Here is an 18,374-nt window from a genome sequence, read left to right as displayed (position 1 = left end):
AGGCAAGAAACACAGGAAAATTTGGACAAACACTTCAAAATAAGAAGTACAATTTACAAACACTGGGAACTACAATCAGTGTAAATGGACTCGCTTTATGAAAATGTCAGTCTGAATTTTTTAAAATACAGCACTGACAAAAATGGAAGTGTTAATGATCAAAGATTTAATCCACCAGGAAGATAAAAATTGGAACCCCTTGTGCCCCTAGTAACAGAGCTTTGACACAGACAGACAGACAAACAGAGAGTGTAATTTAGCCCTTTGTGGCCAAACTACCTACAAGTCACTCTATTACTATGACAACAGATTACTACCATCCTGAGACAGGGCTGGCAACTCTTCCCACAAAGGCCACATAACACATGCTCTCAGCTCTGAAGGCCGCACAGCCTTGTTGCCGCCCCTCAGCTCGGCCACAGGAGTGTAAATGCAGCCACAGACAGCACGTCAAAGTGTGGTTAGGTTCCAATAAAACTTAATTTACAGACACTGAAATTTGAATTTTATATAGCTGTCCTGTGTTGTGAAATGTTATTCCTCTTTGAAGAGTTTCAATCATTTAAAAATGTAAGAAGATACCCTTAGTTCATAAACCCAGGAGTGACCGGCAGGGTGTGGAGCGCTGCCCCGGCCCAGGCCACGGGGCTCCCTCACGCCGTGGTGATAGTGGGAGACCCTCCCCGTGTGTCTTAGCTACACCAACCCGCTCACACTAGTGTATCACATAAGCCTGCTGTTCTTGAGAAAAACACAAAAATTCAGATCCAGGGGTTAAATTTGGAGCTTTCAGGCCCTAAACAGCTGGCCAACTATTCCCGTCCAATAATGAATTAACCTAACCTAGCAACTCTCCTAAATAAGTTCATTTTTCACAATCTATCGTTAGTCCCCTTTGTTCTATAATGCAGCTGCCCCCGACCTTTTCAACACCAGGGAATGGTTTCATGGAAGACAGTTTTTCCACGGACCAGGGGTCGGGGGTGTAAGCTCAGGCGGTGATGTGCGGCCGGTTCCTAACAGGCCACGTGCCATACTGAGCTTGGTCCAGGGCCGGGGACCGCAGCTCTAACACGCACATACAGCATTGTTAACATGTAACTCAGGCCTGTTCTGTGGCTGTTTCACTCCACACAGACAGAGCGCGTGCTCCTCCAGGACAGCAGCCATGTCTCATCTTCTCTGCGCGGGTTCACGCAGCCCGACTTGGGAAAGACGCTGCAAGCCTTGTGCTAACCCTGCCGAGAGCCGTTTGACTGACGGCTTTGATTCGGCAGGGAAGTGTTCCTTTTGTTTCTCTTTGAACTAAATTCGGAAGCCACGAAACCTCACTCATTGCTAAACATTCCCTGTACCTATGTGGGAATGTACTTAGTGACAAGTGATGCAAAGGCCACACCAGTTTTTAAAGAGCTGAGAACCTAAACATGGAAACAAACACGAGACCACTCACGCTGCCGTCCAACAGGTTTTATAACTATGACGGCCTGAAATATGAAATTCCAGGGAAACGGCCCCAGAATGATGCGTGGACTGCCCTGGGCCCGGCTCCCGCTCCGGCCCTCCGCATGGTGGGCAGGCAGACGCGCCACAGAGGCAGCACTGCCCTCCCGGGAGGCGGTGGGCACAGACCCCTCCGCAGTGCTCCTCCCCAAGGGCCCGGGCCTCTCCCGAACCCGGGCCGTGCATAAGACAGAGGGACGAGAGCGAAGTTTGCAGCCTGGCCAGACCCAGCTGGATCAGAGGCCACAGCTATGCTGGATGTGGCTGGGACAGTCCTTTTAATTTTTTTAAAATTAGGCGCCTATATTATAAACATAGAAATTTTGCATAAAAATCTACATTTTGGGGCTGTTTTCAAAACGACCAAAGCCCTTGGCAAAACAGAGACTTCACCACAAATGGTGAGGATGGGCCGTAGCTGTGCCGTGGCCCCTCAGGTGGCCGCGGCTCAGTCCCGCGCCTTCCTAAGGCCCCTCTGGACAGCCGGGCTCGCTGCCTGGCAGCCTCGACTGTGTCCCAGGTTAGTGGCCGGCTGCAGCCCACAGCAACACCCACGAATCTCCCACGACCCTGGGCCTCTGGGGCCGACCCTGTTCTTATTTTACCAAGTCAGGGTGCAAGGAAGGGACGGAGGTGACGGCAAGGGACAACTATGAAGGGAAGCCTCTTGGAACTCCTCACGTACCTGTAGACCCAAAGTACCTGAGGGTCACCTCCTGCGTCTTCACCTCCCCGGCCACGTTCTTCGCCATGCACTGGTAGATGCCCTGGTCGGTCTCCTGCGTGTTTTGGATCATCAGGGTCCCGTCGTCCAGCAGGTTTAGGCGGGAATCTGTCGTCATGCTCAGCTCGTTGCTGCGGAGACAGAACCGGCTCACTCAGAAGTTTAAAGCACAAGGAAAGGCCGCGCCCACCCGAGGACGGCTCCTCCCGCAGGGAGAGCACGCGCACGTCCCAGGCAGCCTGACACCCTCCTCCAGGCATCCGCTTTCCCAAGAGCAGCCGGCATTTCCGACAGGCGCCCAGCACGGGCATCTGCAGCTCACACACGTTTCCTTTTGTTGCCCGCACGTCCGAGCCACCTGGGCGTGCTAAGTGGTCCCAATTCCCAATGAGGAGAAACGGACACAGTGGGAAAAACTTAAAGGAAACATTTAGGGGTGAAATATATCTTTACGTCACTAACAGCAAAAACCACATCTGTCTTTTAAAAATCAATGCCTACAAGCTGCGGGTAGCTTCCCTTCTGGGAAATACCATGAGTCCACGGAGCCCGTTGTGGGCACAGGGACAGTGAAGGACATTATTCTCTTTATCCTCTGTGTGACTCGGTTGGCCTCCAGCAATGATGACCTCTCGCACAGCCCCGAAAGGCTGCGACACCCCCGCCCTGTGCTCGGCCCCACCAGGGCCCCCACCTGTGACTCTGCTCTGGCTCCTCCCCTCAGAAGCAGGTGGGGAGGAGGCAGGTGGGCTCCGACACTGTGGAGGTCACAGGGCAGGCGTGAGCCTCTGGGAACCTGGAGAGACCCAGAGGGACCCTGTGCTGCGAGAGCATCAGGCAGACGAGGTCCTCTGACGTGACGGGTCCTTGCCGTAGCTCACAGGTTAACCCCTTGAGTGCCGCGCACGGCTCTGCCTGTTTCCTCACAGCCAGAGCCCAGTATGTGCCCGGTTGTTTGTGCAGAAGGAGCAACGCCAGTGTTGTTTGAAAGCTTTTCCCCGAGACAGCGCTCAGGAAACCTGCAGGGTGCTCCGGAACACCTAGGACGCTCTCAAACCTGACCCGCACCCGCCCTCTCCCCACACACCTTCTGCACACTCTCCCCTGCCTGGCATGGACCCGCCCAGAGCGAAGTCTGTCCTCAGGCCCCGGGGATGGGCTACAGTTACAGCTGGATGGACACTGCAGTCAGCCCAGGACCCACAAATGGGACCTTTCTGATGTGGCCCCATCCCCGCCCCCAGGAACATGGGGGCACCCGCAGGTGGGGCAGGCGGGCAGGTGATGGCGGCCGGCAGGTGAGGTGCCAGCCCAGGCGCAGTGGGTGTGCGGCAGAGCCCAGCCCCACGCCCAGGGCTTTGACTCTGGCTCTCTCACACTTGGCTGACAGATTTTAACTTTCAGCATCAATTTTTATAAAATGCAGTGTGAAGGATCTGCGCCCGCTCCATGCCCCTCTGCCTTTAAATGCACCCTTCAGAATCCCTGCGGCTCTACTCTGGATTTCACATCCTGCCAACTCTGGAGCACTCCCAGGCGGGAGGCTCTAAGGAGCAGGAAGCGTCTTACCTCGTCCCCCCGGGCACTGGGCCCAAGGCCGAAGTGACCTCAGGGTTATGAGGGTGACGCAGTCTAGGCCCAGAACCAACTTCCTGTGTTTTCCTAAGTTCCTGAGTGTGAACACATCTGATTCTGTGCCCGATGGCCTGGTGCTCAGCTGTGCACAGACCGCTCCACCCGGAGCAAAGCCTTGTTTGTTGCTGAGGTCGGCCCCTGTCTGCAGGGACCATGACTCAGTCACGATGGCACCGTCTGGCCCTGAGCACCGCTGGGCTGGGACCTCTGGAGCGGCTCTCTCCTCCCTCACGGCCAAACGCAGCCAGAGCGCGATGCGGACATGCCGGAGCCCGGTCTACGGTGACCATCTCCACCCGTGTGCGCACCCTGCCGTGCCCGTGTGCGCACCCTGCCGTGCCCGTGTGCGCACCCTGCCGTGCCCGTGTGCGCACTGGGGAGCCACCACGCGCAGTTTCCCCTCAACGGTTCCTTACAAGGATTCATTTCAAAGGATGAGCTGGGAAGTGCTGCACTTCAACTTAGATGACCCTCAGAGAACTGACCCCGGAGCCCTGGGGGACCCGGCCCTGGAGCCTTCCAGCGACCTGCCCCTCAGGGCCCCCTGAGGACACCACCCCAGCAGAGGTCAGGGCCCCTCGCACCTAGTCAGGTCCGGTCACTGTGCCCCAGGCCACAGCCTGCTAGTGCCAAGGGCCAGAAGCCAGAATCCTCTGGCCAGAACAAGTCCTCTGAGGTCACAGGGATGAGGACAGGCGGGGAAGAACCAGCAGAACCGGCAGGGAGGGGAGTGACTGGCTGCCGGGCAGCACACGCCACTGCGCTGCAGACCCGAGGCCGCCCGGCCACCGAGGAAGGCGGCGTGAGACCAGGAGCCCTCCCTGACGCTCTGGCCACGAGACTTCCCCGCCTGCCACGTAAGACCAGAAAAGGTGCCGCTTCCGTGGCTCCCACCGTCCCTGCGTGTCCGGAGGGTGGTGACAGGCAGCCCAGCGCGACCCCAAGAGGCGTTTCCACTGAACCCCAACTTACTTGTTTCGCAGCCAGATGATCTCGGGCTTGGGGTTGCCTTCGGCTCTGCAGGTGAAGTAGACCGTGTTCCCTGAGGTGACATCTGCATCCTGGGGCTCGGACGTGATCCGGGGCCTTTCTGTGCCCAGCAAGGAAACAGAACCTTTCTCAGTCTAGAACCACGAGGTGAAGTTACACACAGACCCCAGCAGGTCCTGTATGTTCTAGAGCAAACCATGCAGCCCGAGCACGCCCTCCGCCACGAACACGCCCCACGGAAGGGACAGGCCGGCTTCTCCGCAGAGACCCGTCGCAGCACGGACCTCACACTGCGTGAGCAGCTCAGAGACACGGCGCTGAGAACCGGAGGCCCCGGCACGGAGGGGGCTCCAGACAGCAGCGGGCGAGCGGCCACTCGGGGCAGGTCAAGCATGGAAAGAACTGTGTGGAGTGACACTCCACAGTCGACTATTTTCAGTGAATTAAAGAACCAGATAATACTTTTCGGCTAAAGAAACCCGGAAAGAATAGATCTCCCACAGCACAGGCAGGTGCTGGGCACCAAAGCTGGCACGGCGGCTCCCACCTGCCCCACGGGTGTCCCGGCACCCTCCCCCCACCTCCCTGCCCTGGTGACGGGGGAGGGCTGCTCTCCCTGCCCCCGCCTGCCCCCCGGGTGTCCCGGCAGTCCCCTCCCCTGCCCCCGCCTGCCAGCCCCTCTGCCGCTGCCAAGACCCCTGAGGGCTGCGGCTCCGCCACGAGCGCCAGGCGGGTGTGGGAGTCGCTGGGGCCCAGGAGCAGGAGCCGCCTGCACCCTTCTCTGCCAGTCCCTGGCGTGCTCACCCGTGTCCCATGTGTGTGCGTGGGCACTGCGCCTGACGTCTCACTGCGCCAGCACCGCTGGCCCCACCCAGCGGCCACAGGACAGACCCTCAAGTCAACGTGGGCTTGGCCAACGCGGCGGCTCCTGTCCCCTGTGCAAACCCTCTCCGTGCCCCCCAGCAGCTCAGGCGTCAGCCCCGCCCCTTCCATCACCGTGGGGATCTCACTGTCCCCCCGGACTGCCAGAAAGAACTTTCCAGAGCACAGGCCCCATCGTGACACTTCCTGAGTCCCTGGATCCCACCGTCAGAAAAGCACGGCTGGCACCAGGTCGTCAGTACTGAGGCTGCGCAGCTCCGAATCCCCCAAACCCGCCAGGTGTGCCCACTCGGGGTGGGCTGTGCAGTACGTGGAAAACACCTCAGGGAAGTGTCGCAAACCTCGGGAAGGAGCGACAGTGTGGCGGGACCGCAGAAGCCCGACCTCGGCAACTCTGCTGCGGAGGCCGTGGGCTGAGTCTCGGGGGGCAGCCAGGACGCGCCGGCTCAGGGGAACCTTCGCAGCCGCCAGAGACCTCCCGGGGCCGCAGGGGCTCTGGACGGAGCTCCCCAGAGCTGGGGACACACGGGCCCCTGAGCCTCCCAACCACGGTGCGGCCACTGACCTCGCAGGCGCCACCCGACCCCGTGGGGGCCCCTGGCCTTGCGGGGGGCCAGGCTCACTCACCACAGTCCAGCTCTTCGGGGGTGACGGTGGCCACGGACCGGCCCTGGATGCGCCGGGGGTACTCGCAGGTGGCGGCGGCCTGCGCGTTCCCGGACTGCGCGTAGGTCTTCAGCAAGTCCGCCAGCCACAGGACCTCGCAGTCACAGTGCAGCGCATTCGAGTCCAGCCGCCTGCGGGAGGGCAGAGGCGGCCGGTGTGACCCGGGAGCCGGGGGACGAGGGCTGTCACCTGGCCCCTCCATCCAGCCCGACGCGGCCACCAGGGCTGGTCCTCACGAGCAGGCAGACGCTGCAGGTATCAAGCCTCAACCGCTGCTCGAGTCAGGAAAGTTCCAGAAGGAGACAGGTGGGGGCCGTTTACAGAAAATCAGCAGCTCAATAGTAACCACAGCTGCGACCCGCCGCGGTTACGCGCTCTCGTGGAACCCAGCGCATTTTAGCACCGGGTGCTGCAGCCCCGGCTGGGCTGACGCCTGCGCCCTGTGGGGACCCAGCCATCCTGGGAAGCTGCTGGCAAGAGTGTCCTGGGCGCCCGGCGGGCCTGGTCCCAGCGAGGGGACACAGCTGGACCCCGTGCACCCTGGGGACCGCTGCATGGGGGGGAGGGTTCCCGGCAGGAGCACTGGCTGCAGGGCAAGTGCGGGGCAGCCTGTCCCCTGCAGGGGCTCACGGCCACACCCCGGGAGGCCACACCCCGGGAGGCCACACCGTGTCTGCTCCCTGCGGGGGCCTGGGGCCAGGCCTCACCCGGATCACAGAGCTTTGGGGCAGTGGGCGAGACCCTCGCTAAGTTAACACTCACAAGGCCCAAAGATGGCCTCGGGGTGGGGGTGACATGCCTCCCATCTGTGTTCCCCCAGGACGTCAGCCTGGAGGGGACAAGGGCACACAACTGGCCCTGTGGCCGGTCTGCCCTCTCCCTGGTGGGCACAGGCAGCGTCTGGTGCAGACAGGACCACTCGGCTGCACCTCGTGCTCAGGTGAGGCGGCCGCGAGGTGGGCGGGGTCTGTGACTTGCGCTGGGCACCCAGCACCTGCCTGGCGCCAGACCCCGCGGCCCCTGCAGAAGGCCACGCAGGACCATGGGGTAACACGTATGAACTGGGGACGGGCACGGGGAGGCGTGTGCCACCTGGTTTTACTTTCAACAGCGACATGCATGGAATTGAAACTCGATTGGAATTTAAAGACGATTTGTAAGAATGTCTCCCTGGCCCATCACAGGGTCAGCTTCCTGCCACCTCCCTGAGCCGCCTGCCTTCTCCCGCACACGTCTGCACACTCCACACGCATGCACACGCGTCATGCACGTCCCCACTGTCAAAACCTGCACAGGACCCAGGGGGACGGAAAACACAGGGACGAACGCGGCTTTGTGGAAGGCAGCACGGACGCCGGGTACTCACAGTCTCTTCATAGACTCCAAGTGACTGAACGTCCCCGGAACTAAATGTGTGATCCGGTTGTTGTGTAAAAACCTGTGAAAGAGACATTATGATAATACTATATCAGAAGCCTTTTAAATACTTCTTAAATGTGTACAAAAGAACATAACTAGTCAAATACGTCACCTTCCAAAAAAATCTCAGTGATTACATTTATTTAATACAAATGAATTTGAGAATATTGTGTAGTCCAGAAAAAAACTGGATTCCCCATGTTTTATCACCGTTCCCAAATAAAAAGATCATAAATCCCGCTTCGCAGCTGGCAGGCGAGGCGTGTAGTGGCCACCGACCTCAGCTCTGCCAAAGCCGTGAGCAGACGGGGCCGAGGCCCGGAGGGGAAAGCAGAGAACGAAACGCGACTCACAGCCTCTCGAGCTTCGGTAAACGCTGAAACGACTCTGGGTCCAAGGTCTCGATCTGATTAAAGTGCAGGTAGCTACGGAGTTTACAGAAAGAAGAACACAATTTAAGCAACTTCATTTCCCTGTACAGATCCAGTCTGCTCAGAAACTTATTCAAGTCATTTCGATTTCGTACGGCAGCAGGCAACGCCCCGACTTCCCACACTGCGGAAACAAACGGATGCTCAGATCGAGCCCGGCAGGAAACCGGGCGCAGACGCCGGTGCGACTGACCGGGCCGGGCGAGGCTGGGTCTGTCCCGGGCCGGGTCTGCTTCGCGCCCACGGGGCAGAGCGGCCACGCCCAGCCCTGCTGCCTCCGCTTTCCAGATATTAGTACGTGGATCTCACTGACGGCTCACACGCGTGTGCGAGCACCTGCCCTCCAATCTGTCAGCCTGCACGTGTGCGTGTGGCCGGGGGATAACGTGCACTTTATCTGGACACTGAGCGTGTTGCCAGGCACAGAAGCTACAGAAACGATCTTTAAAAAGCGCTGGGTTAGTAAGAATGACGCCTGCTTCATCGAGGGTCCCTTGAGTTTCTAGTTCTTTCCACGTAAGTGACTCCTCACGTCCACATTTACACATTCTTGCTATGACTTGTTTTCTGATTTTCCTGACTGCTGACGTTCTCTGTGCAGTGGGGGGTCTTTTCCTCTCAAGGCCACAGAAGTCACCGCCTAAGTGGGCTTCTGCAGGGCCTCCCGCCACAGCAAGAGGGGGTCTCCGAGAAGGACCCCGTCTAAGTGGGCTTCTGCAGGGCCTCCCGCCACAGCAAGAGGGGGTCTCCGGGAAGGACCCCGTCTAAGTGGGCTTCTGCAGGGCCTCCCGCCACAGCAAGAGGGGGTCTCCGGGAAGGACCCCGTCTAAGTGGGCTTCTGCAGGGCCTCCCGCCACAGCAAGAGGGGGTCTCCGGGAAGGACCCCGTCTAAGTGGGCTTCTGCAGGGGCCTCCCGCCACAGCAAGAGGGGGTCTCCGGGAAGGACCCCGTCTAAGTGGGCTTCTGCAGGGCCTCCCGCCACAGCAAGAGGGGGTCTCCGGGAAGGACTCCGTCTAAGTGGGCTTCTGCAGGGCCTCCCGCCACAGCAAGAGGGGGGTCTCCGGGAAGGACCCCGCCTAAGTGGGCTTCTGCAGGGCCTCCCGCCACAGCAAGAGGGGGGTCTCCGGGAAGGACCCCGTCTAAGTGGGCTTCTGCAGGGCCTCCCGCCACAGCAAGAGGGGGTCTCCGGGAAGGACTCCGTCTAAGTGGGCTTCTGCAGGGCCTCCCGCCACAGCAAGAGGGGGGTCTCCGGGAAGGACCCCGTCTAAGTGAGCTTCTGCAGGGGCCTCCCGCCACAACAAGAGGGGGGTCTCCGGGAAGGACCCCGTCTAAGTGGGCTTCTGCAGGGCCTCCCGCCACAGCAAGAGGGGGTCTCCGGGAAGGACCCCGTCAAGTCAGCGTACGTTTCCAACGACGTCTAGAGAGCGACACGGGAACAGAGCCAACACGCAGGTACCCGTCTTTGCCATGAACCAAAGGAACTGGAGTGTTTTCAAACCTCATGCCCAGGGATCACTTTTATTAACTTTTCCAGATGACTGTCACCGAAAGGGCACCGAGGTTCCCCTGCTGGTGGCCCATGCTGCCTGGCCAGCTCCCGGGGCAACACCCAGCCGCCTCACGGAGTCTCTGGGCGCCTACGGCCCCTACTGAGACGCCAGCTCCACCCGCCGCCCACCCTCCCTGCCGGCTCGGGGACAGGCCTGTGCCCAGCAGCCCTGCGCGAGAAGGGGGACAGGAGAGGAGGAGGAGAGTCGCAAGAGTGACTCAGTCTGACTCCAAGGTCCCAGTGAGACAGGATCAGACAGACCTTCAGGAGCCGCACGGAGCCTCACCTGGGCCCAGCCAGTCGGGGCAGACAGGGCACGAGTCCCAGCACAGCGGGAGGGAGGAGTGAAGCCAGCCGGGTTGAGAAAAGCGGGTACACGAGCCCCACCTCAGAGAGCCTCCTCTTAAAAGCCTCCACCTAGACCAATGGCACAGCCGGCCAGGAAGGGGCCGAGCTCGGAATCGGGCATCTGCCTTGAAAGGCGCCAGGAAAAGTCACTGTCAGGGCTTTGCAGGGTCCCGGAGAGGCTGCGGCTCCCAGCAGCCTGGGTGTCGTCCGCCCCTCCCTGAACAGCCGAGGAAACCGAGGGCCTGAGACAGCGAGTGACGCCCACGTGCACTGAGGCCATCGGTGAGTTCAAATCCACATCCCCTCACTCAGGCCAGGAGTGTTTTCTGACGGGAGCCTCTCTGGACAGGAGGTGGGAGGTGGCTCAGCAGGCCCCGGGCCGCCCAGAAGGCACATCTCCGGGTCCCCTGGGATGTGGACGGAGTTGGCAGGGATCCGGCAAGAGCCGCCCCTCCCCAGACACACCGAACTCTGCAGACCCTGCTGCGCGTGTGTGACCCGTGCTCGTGGTGGACACGGGCATCTCCTTCCTGGACAGCGCCCTTCCCCAGAGCAGGGCTGGGCCTCCCTGGGTGCCCCAGACGGTCACGGAAGGAAACCAAAACTTTCACAGCAGAGACGCTGACTTACCCAGCCCTGGGCTCACTCGCACCTGACTGACCCAGGCGCTCTCCGGCCGCCAGAACCGTCGGGCAGAAACTCCACTGGGCCATTCACAGAGGCCAGCCCTCGCTCCTCTCAACTTGGCCCCTTTCTTCCTTAGAGCTAACACTCAGCTCACCTCCTCGGGAAGCCAGGTGGGCGCCCCCGGCCCCAGGGAGGATCCCAGGGCTGTCTGCGGTGACGACGGCATTTCCCCCACCGCGTAAAACACCCCGTGTGCAAGAACTTGCTCCTCTGAAAACTCCCTGCACGGGGCGTCTGTGCAAAGATTGAACTCTGTGTTTGGCTCTCTGTGAAGCAGAGACTACACAGCCCTGATAGATGACTTTTCCCAAACATCCGTGCCCTGCACAGCGGAACGCCGTGCTGGCTGGAGCAAACGCACAGTAGTGCAGGCAGAAGCACCGGGGGGCCCCACAGCACACGGCTCCGGGGTGCGCACGGCTCCGGGGTGCGCCCGCTCCCGGCTCTGCCGCACGTCCTCAGAAAACAGCTCTGTGCTCCGTCAACCAAGGAAACAGGAAAACTCACAGCGCTGGCAAAGAAAGCCACGCGGCACCACAACAAACAGCTGTTTCCATCCGTGTTCCCAAACGGCATGACGACCTGCACCTCCCTCCTCAGGAACTGGACCCTCTCACATTGAGGAACGTGACCGGCTGAGCAAACAGACCAGGATTCCCCACCGGAAATCAACATCCGACTTCACGTGTGGCCAAAGGAACAAGGCACATTCAGTTTCACACTACACACGCCCACTAAAGTGGGCATTTTCTCCAGAATAATGACATTGGGATCAAGGAAATTAAACTGCATGTGTTTGGTTGCAGACGGAAACGGTGCACAACGAAAGCAGCGTCCTCATCTTCCCGGGGGGCCTGGGCGCCTCCGCCATGACAGCTGACTTGCTTGACTTTGTTTGCACTTCTGCCCCCTCAAACTGTGACAAGGGAGTCGCTCAGCTGATCTCACTGTTCTCGGCACCAAGAGTCAGGGCGCAGGCCCCGGTGCGCCCCAAGGAACCCAGCAGGTGTCTGTACCCGGTGCGTGGGGAGACGGGACCCCTGGCCCACGGCTGCTGTCCTGTCATGCACCTGCTCCCTGCACCCCACTAGCACAGACATGCATCATGCAGACAGCAATCTGGGTCCACTGCTCCCCGCGAGAGGCAGCGAGCGGGCGCGTCGGGACGGAAGCGCGAGGAGGGGGCACTTACAGTTGCTCTAAGGAGGCAAGTCCCTGAAACGCTTGCCTGTCAATTGCCTGGATCTCATTCTTGTACAAATAGCTGAAACAGAAACAGGGAGTGTTAGCACACAACGCGCGGTCACGGCTTCAGGCGGAGAAGAGCCACACCGACCCGTGCAGACAGTTCAGCTGCGGGTTGTGCGAGGATGCACACGGAACCCCCCACCGTCGGGGGCTGCCCTCCCCGCACGTCTCAGGTGGCTCAAAGCCTTGGGCCCCACCGGGGGAGGTCGCACCATCGCTGCGCGTTGTCAGGTAGTTCAGACTCGTGCACCGCGGCCGGTAATTGCTGACAACACACGTGCTTCAGAGCCTGAAGAAAATAAAACCACATCCCCACAAACACGGACGTGCATCGGTGCTGGGATTCTGTAACTGACGCTGACACAGTTCTACGACTCCCAGACGGGCTTCGGGGGTGGAGGACCTGGGACTGAGCATGTCCTGATTGCTCACCACCGAGTCCCCTCCTCAGAGACAGCAGGAACAAGGCACACCAGAAGGGTCACGTAATCAGCCCACCCCGTTTTTGTACGGCTTGCAAGCTAAGAAAGGTTTTTACATTTTTAATGGTTGAAAATTTCAGAAGAGGAATCCTATTTTGCGACACATGAAAAGTATATGAAATTGAAACTGCAGTGTCCACAGATGGAGTTCTGTCGGACCACGACCACACCCGCTCGTCTAGGGGTCTGTGCGACGTCAGAGCACAAAAACAATGCTCTTCCGAGACAGCCACAGAGCCGCGCACGGTGGGTCCAGGCATCTCAGACACGACTTGGTTCAGCCGGCTGTCCTGGTGACACGGCTCTATGGCAGCGGATCTCTGGGGCCCCCGGAATGCTGTGGCCCACAGGGGGCGTCTGACTCACGCAGAGACGCCGGCACAGCCCTTCTAAGGGTCCACCTGGCTTCGTCTCTGATGCAGGTGGGCAGGTGAGTCAAATCCACACTTTCCTACACTCGCTTCAGGTGGAAACTTCCCTTCCAGCCGATCACTCAGCGGCTGGGTTTTACCTGCCTCTTCCACTAAACAATCGTGTGTTTTGTCTTAATGCCTATAATATTACATGTGCGATTTACAGAAGGGCAGAGTGTTTTAGTGCATGTTAATTAATAATGTTCGGCGCAGGATCCAGTTTAATAGGACCTGCTCTGCTACCTTTAATCGTTACAACTCATCTAAGGGGATCTCACTTCTTCCCTCCGTGCAGATTTGCCGAGGGGCCCTCAGGGAGATGACACGCCTCAACGCTGACCAGCCAGAGCCCCCAGCAGAGGCCTGGCAGGTGGGTCCTTCTGCCGCTGCACGGGTTGGAATCCTGGAACTGCCACTTCCTGCCTGTGTGACCTTGAATGAGATATAAACCTCTCTGTGCCCAGTTTCTTCTCTGCAAAATAAACGAATCTGTAAAAAGCTCTTGGAAGACGGCCTGGTGCGCCGTGACTTCTGTTCAGGCGTGAGCCGTTGCCATCAGCTTTAAGGAGGCCAGTCTGGATGGTTTCGTGCCCATTTCTTAATGAAACAGAACGAAAATGTCAAAGTGAACATCACTTTGCATGCACTTTAAAAAAATAGAGTAAAGGAATCTTTTTAAAGAACACATAAAGTAATTGAGTCAAATTAATATGTATGAATGTATGTTTATAAAGACATTGGAACATAATTTGTTTTTGTAAGAGTAGCTGGGTATTAATCATCTTCTAATAATAAATTATAATTTTCTACATCATCATAGAGTTATCCTTTGAGTCTCAATTCTATCTCAATAATTAATAATTAATTTCATCATTAGGAAAATATGGATCAAGTAACTGGGGTTCCAGGAAATAAGAACTACTCAACTTCTAAAACTATACTTTGGTACTAAATAAATATACCAGGCTAAACAATGGATAAACTTCAGGAGAATTCCTAAGTATTTGAATTATACTACTACAAAGCTTCCTAAATCAGTGTGTATCAACATGGACCCAGCGGTGGCATCTGAGGACTTTGGAGCAGGAAGCCAGGAAGGGCCAACAGCTGGATCAGGGGTCACCCGAGGCCTCTCTCTGCACAGACGCCCCCACCCCGCGTCCCCAGCCTGACGCTGAGTCAGGACCCATCTCCCTGCACCCCCGGCCTGCTGAGTCCCCCACGCCTGTGCCCACTGCCAGGGCACCACCACGTGTGACGGTGGCAGAGCAGAGGGGAGGTTGCAGTGAGACACCTGGACTGAACAAAGACGTCTCGGGGGAAACAGAATGTCCCAAACTGCCTAGCGTGGAGCACATGTGCAGAGCACGGGATACACTGCTCTTAGGTAACTCAGAACCAAAAGCAAAAAATAAAATAAGACAGAAACACACACACACACACACACACACACACATACACACTCACACACACACTCACGCTGGGTATCAGCCAACTACTCTCCAGGAAACAAAAGCTTTCTTCCAGAACTTGCCCTGTACTTAAAATGTCCAAAAAGAGGGTAAAAAAACAAAAACTCGAAGAATAAACAGAAGGCCTGTCTCTCATTTTTAGAATGAGGAACAGGCTTAGTAATGTTCATACAGAATTTAAAATTAGCATAGTATGCCAAAAATAACGGAGAAAACGTGTTTATATATAATGCTTTCAAATATCTTCACTGAGGAAAATGTATTTTAATAAACAGAATTAAAGGCAGCTCTGTAATTAAGAACCACTGATACAGCTGAAATAAAAACCTATTTCGGAAAATGCAAACACACTAGCAAGACTTTCTAAAAAAATCAACATATCTTAAAAGATGTTTAGGCTGTTATGACATAAATCTCCAGTAATAACAACTGACAAGAATCCCTAATTAAAAACGGCTTTCTTTGGAAAGTTATCAAAGTCCTAAGAGTAAGAACAGTTGGCCCAAAGCACATGACACACATCTGCTCTGTCGAGAGCAAGGAGGAGCCCGAGTGCTCCTAACCTTTCCAACTTTGGAATCAGCCCGTGAAGGACAGTCCACCAGTGTTTCTCAGGGAGCTCATTTCCTAAACTGTAAAACTGACTTCAGTAAGTGGAAGTTCAAATGTTAATAAATAAGTTAACTAAAATTAAGTTTTTAAAGTAGAATAAAATTTAACTACAAAAAAATAACAAGTGAAATCAAGTGGAGGAAGACAAGAAAATCTGCAGGAATTGGTGACATTCCGCAGGGATGAGTGAGGTACACTGTGTGTCCCTGCGCCAGGATGGCCCAGCCACCGCCACGCTGGAGCACGCTCTGCACAGCACACGCCAGCTGCCCGCACCGGACCCTGACACGCCGTCACCTCCCATGGCCAGAAGCATCGCTATTACTCCCACGGGGATTCTCAGAGGCTATGCATTTTAACTTTATTTATTAACCTCCTTTACTGAAGGCTTGGTAACCAAATACTAAAAATCACATAATGTAGCACTAATTTATAGTGATGGGAACCCATTTAAAGAAACCTCAGCCAAACTTTTACTCACCTTCTGGAAATAAAGCCTCTTTAGATGATACGTGTATGGTAATTCATACACAGTATGACATTTTGTTACTATATTTAAATAACCTGAAAATAGACAACATAAGCTTTGGGGCTAAAGAACTGGTCGTTAACTTACAGATACTTCAAATTCTCCAAGTCCTCAAACGCCCCGCCAGGAATCCTCCGGATCTGGTTGTTGTTGAGGAGCCTACGAGACAGACCATCAGGGAGGATTTGAAACACACAGTCCAAAGCACCACGGAAGCCTTAGCAGAGGCCATAGCATGATGAAGCTGCAGAGTTCACTATCGACATGCCATACATGCTGAACTAACGCAACAAGCAGTTTCAGTGTATAACCCTTGTGGTTACAGGTCTGCTCAAATAGTGTCTGCAATAGTCCCTGTTTTTCCACCTTTATCTACAACAGAGAAACAACTCCTCCCCTGCACAAAGGAGGGGCTGCACTTTCCTCCTGCTCCAGCCAGGGCCCAGGTGGAGGCGGGATGTCTCGGCAGACGCATCCCTAAGCGGGTCCCGGAGCCAGCCACGGTCCCTGCACAGACAAGGACCTGGCGTGCAGAGCAGGCAGGTCACCTGCCCTCCAGGTTGCACAGGTGGCTGGTCGTCCCCACCCCCCATGGCCCTGCACTTGGGCCACATATCCTGTCAGTGAGGAGGAGGAACCAGCTTCCCACCTGGCGGGGCATAAAGAGCCCCGGGTCTGGTGCAGCCCCCCGGGGACACTGGTCCCGCCGGCCCCTCAGACCACCCTGGGCTCTGAGCACTGGGGCAGGACCGCATGGCCTGACCCCGACAGGGTCCATGCTGAGCTCAGAAGCACCGTCCTGCTCAACCTGGCGACGCGAGAGGTGACAGGCCACAGGCCAACCTGGCCCAGGAGGCAGAGGTGGGTTACCTACACAAGGACAAGGCAGGAGCCTGGCTGTCCCCATGGTCCCCGGTCTGAGGTAGGTGGACAGGTGCACAGCCCGGCGGCCCCTGTGCACGTCTCTTCCTCACCCACCCGCCTGTGCCGCGGACCCTGCACAGCAGACCCACCCACAGGCAAACAGCGCACGGATGTTTTTTTCCGACTTACAGTGTGTTCAAGTTTCTCAGCCGCCGGAAGGCTCCAGGTTGGATCTCTCTAATTCTGTTAAAGCGGAGATCCCTGTGAAAGAAGAAGAAATGCATTTATACGTGGAAAAAAATCTACAAACATCACGACTCCTTTTGCTATTGTTCTTCAACAGTCGGTTTCAAAATGGTTACGTGGCATTTAAAAAATGAAATCACCCAGGTCACCCCTTGGATAAATCTTCTCTTTGTTGAGGCTAACAAATACACAAACATTGATCTGAATGACAGAACGACAGTACCACGTTACAGAAATTCATATAAACACTCACTATGGGAGGCAAACACTGCATTAACTACCTACACATCCTACCTTTGGCCAACCCACCCACAAGTTAACATCAGTCTCAGGATAATAAACACAGGTTAGATCTGCACATATTCAAGAAGAGCCGTAGCACCTGCGCCCTCCTGCGAACGCCTTGGCGTCCACTCCAACAACCTCAAGCGCTGGCGTTGGGCTGTTCATAGCTAACCATCTGCAGTGTCATTTCAGTGACGTGTAGATAGTGCCTCAAAACCACATGCCAATTCAGCACGCACACTGAGAAAACAGGATACCTAACTGTGGGTTTTAACCAAATGGTTCCAAACAGGTTATATTTTAAGTTAAATGCGTGCTGCGAAACACGTATGCTTTCCGAACAGCCCAGGAGAGGTCAGAGAGCAGGCCAGACCGACAGACGGAACCCGGGACTGGCCCAAGGCAGGAGGTCCCAGTTCCCCTGGAGCCGACGCCCAGAGAGCAGGCGGGAGGCCCTGGGGGAGGTCCTGGGGGGCAGCCCACAAGTCCAGGCGCAGCACAGATGTTTGCGCAAGACAGGAAGTGAGGACTCGCAGAGACGTCCACTTACCCTCCTTAGAAGGCCCGTGTCCATCCAGAATTAAAAACTAGAAATGCAACAAGTCCGAAAGCCACTTGAAAATAAACAGAAAGCCCGTTTTCTGTATCAAATAGTCTTATAAAAACACCTCCTTGCTCACAGGCCCAACCCCTTCTCTCGCGGTCCAGGAACTGCTCTGGGCTGCACGGCCCCCACACTCACAGCCGCAGTCCCCACCCCAGGGCAGCAGAAAGTGACCTCATTGGGAGGTCAGGCCTGAACAGACGAATCAAGTTATAATAGGGTAACCGGGGCGTCTTAGGACGCGTACTGAACTCTTGAAATGTTTACACTCCTTTAAGGAACCTGATTGTTTTGAGCCAATTTACCCATTGCCGGGGATTTACAGAGGTGGTTCTAGTTTAAGGCTAAGAGGCTTCTCAAAAAGCACGTGAGTCACTGAAGTTAACTGTGCTCCCCTGTCGGGAGGTGGGCGTGGTCCCGCGTGACCCCCGGAGTGGGCAGGTGGGCGTGGTCCCGCGTGACCCCCGGAGTGGGCAGGTGGGCGTGGTCCCGCGTGACCCCCGGAGTGGGCAGGTGGGCGTGGTCCCGCGTGACCCCTGGGGCGGGCAGGTGGGCGTGGTCCTGCGTGACCCCTGGGGCGGGCAGGTGGGCGTGGTCCTGCATGACCCCTGGGACGGGCAGGTGGGCGTGGTCCTGCGTGACCCCTGGGACGGGCAGGTGGGCGTGGTGCTCTGGTGCTGTCCCCTCTGGTCGGCTTCCTTCCGGGTCCCCACAATCCCCTCCTCCCGCACTGACGCGTTTGTTTCCAAATAAATGAGACTTTAATTTACTTCCCCGCGGAGCCG

General features: G+C 56.9%; 1 protein-coding gene across 1 annotated transcript in view; it reads right to left on the bottom strand.

Moving 5' to 3' along the window:
* The window catches only part of PXDN (peroxidasin), a 78,074-nt gene that overhangs the window by 21,607 nt on the left and 38,093 nt on the right, over window positions 1–18,374 (bottom strand). Inside the window, exons 2-9 of the mRNA XM_069495276.1 lie at window positions 16,644–16,715; window positions 15,678–15,749; window positions 12,027–12,098; window positions 8,173–8,244; window positions 7,767–7,838; window positions 6,362–6,531; window positions 4,835–4,952; window positions 2,189–2,358 (exon numbers count right to left, since the gene is read on the bottom strand). Coding sequence (XP_069351377.1) covers window positions 2,189–2,358; window positions 4,835–4,952; window positions 6,362–6,531; window positions 7,767–7,838; window positions 8,173–8,244; window positions 12,027–12,098; window positions 15,678–15,749; window positions 16,644–16,715 — 818 coding nt within the window. The remainder of the gene's footprint in view (window positions 1–2,188; window positions 2,359–4,834; window positions 4,953–6,361; window positions 6,532–7,766; window positions 7,839–8,172; window positions 8,245–12,026; window positions 12,099–15,677; window positions 15,750–16,643; window positions 16,716–18,374) is intronic.

Source organism: Eulemur rufifrons, chromosome 19, assembly GCF_041146395.1.
Source record: "Eulemur rufifrons isolate Redbay chromosome 19, OSU_ERuf_1, whole genome shotgun sequence".
NCBI lineage: Eukaryota > Metazoa > Chordata > Mammalia > Primates > Lemuridae > Eulemur > Eulemur rufifrons.
The sequence above is the reverse complement of the archived record's forward strand: the minus strand, read 5'-3'. Positions and strand labels throughout refer to the sequence as shown.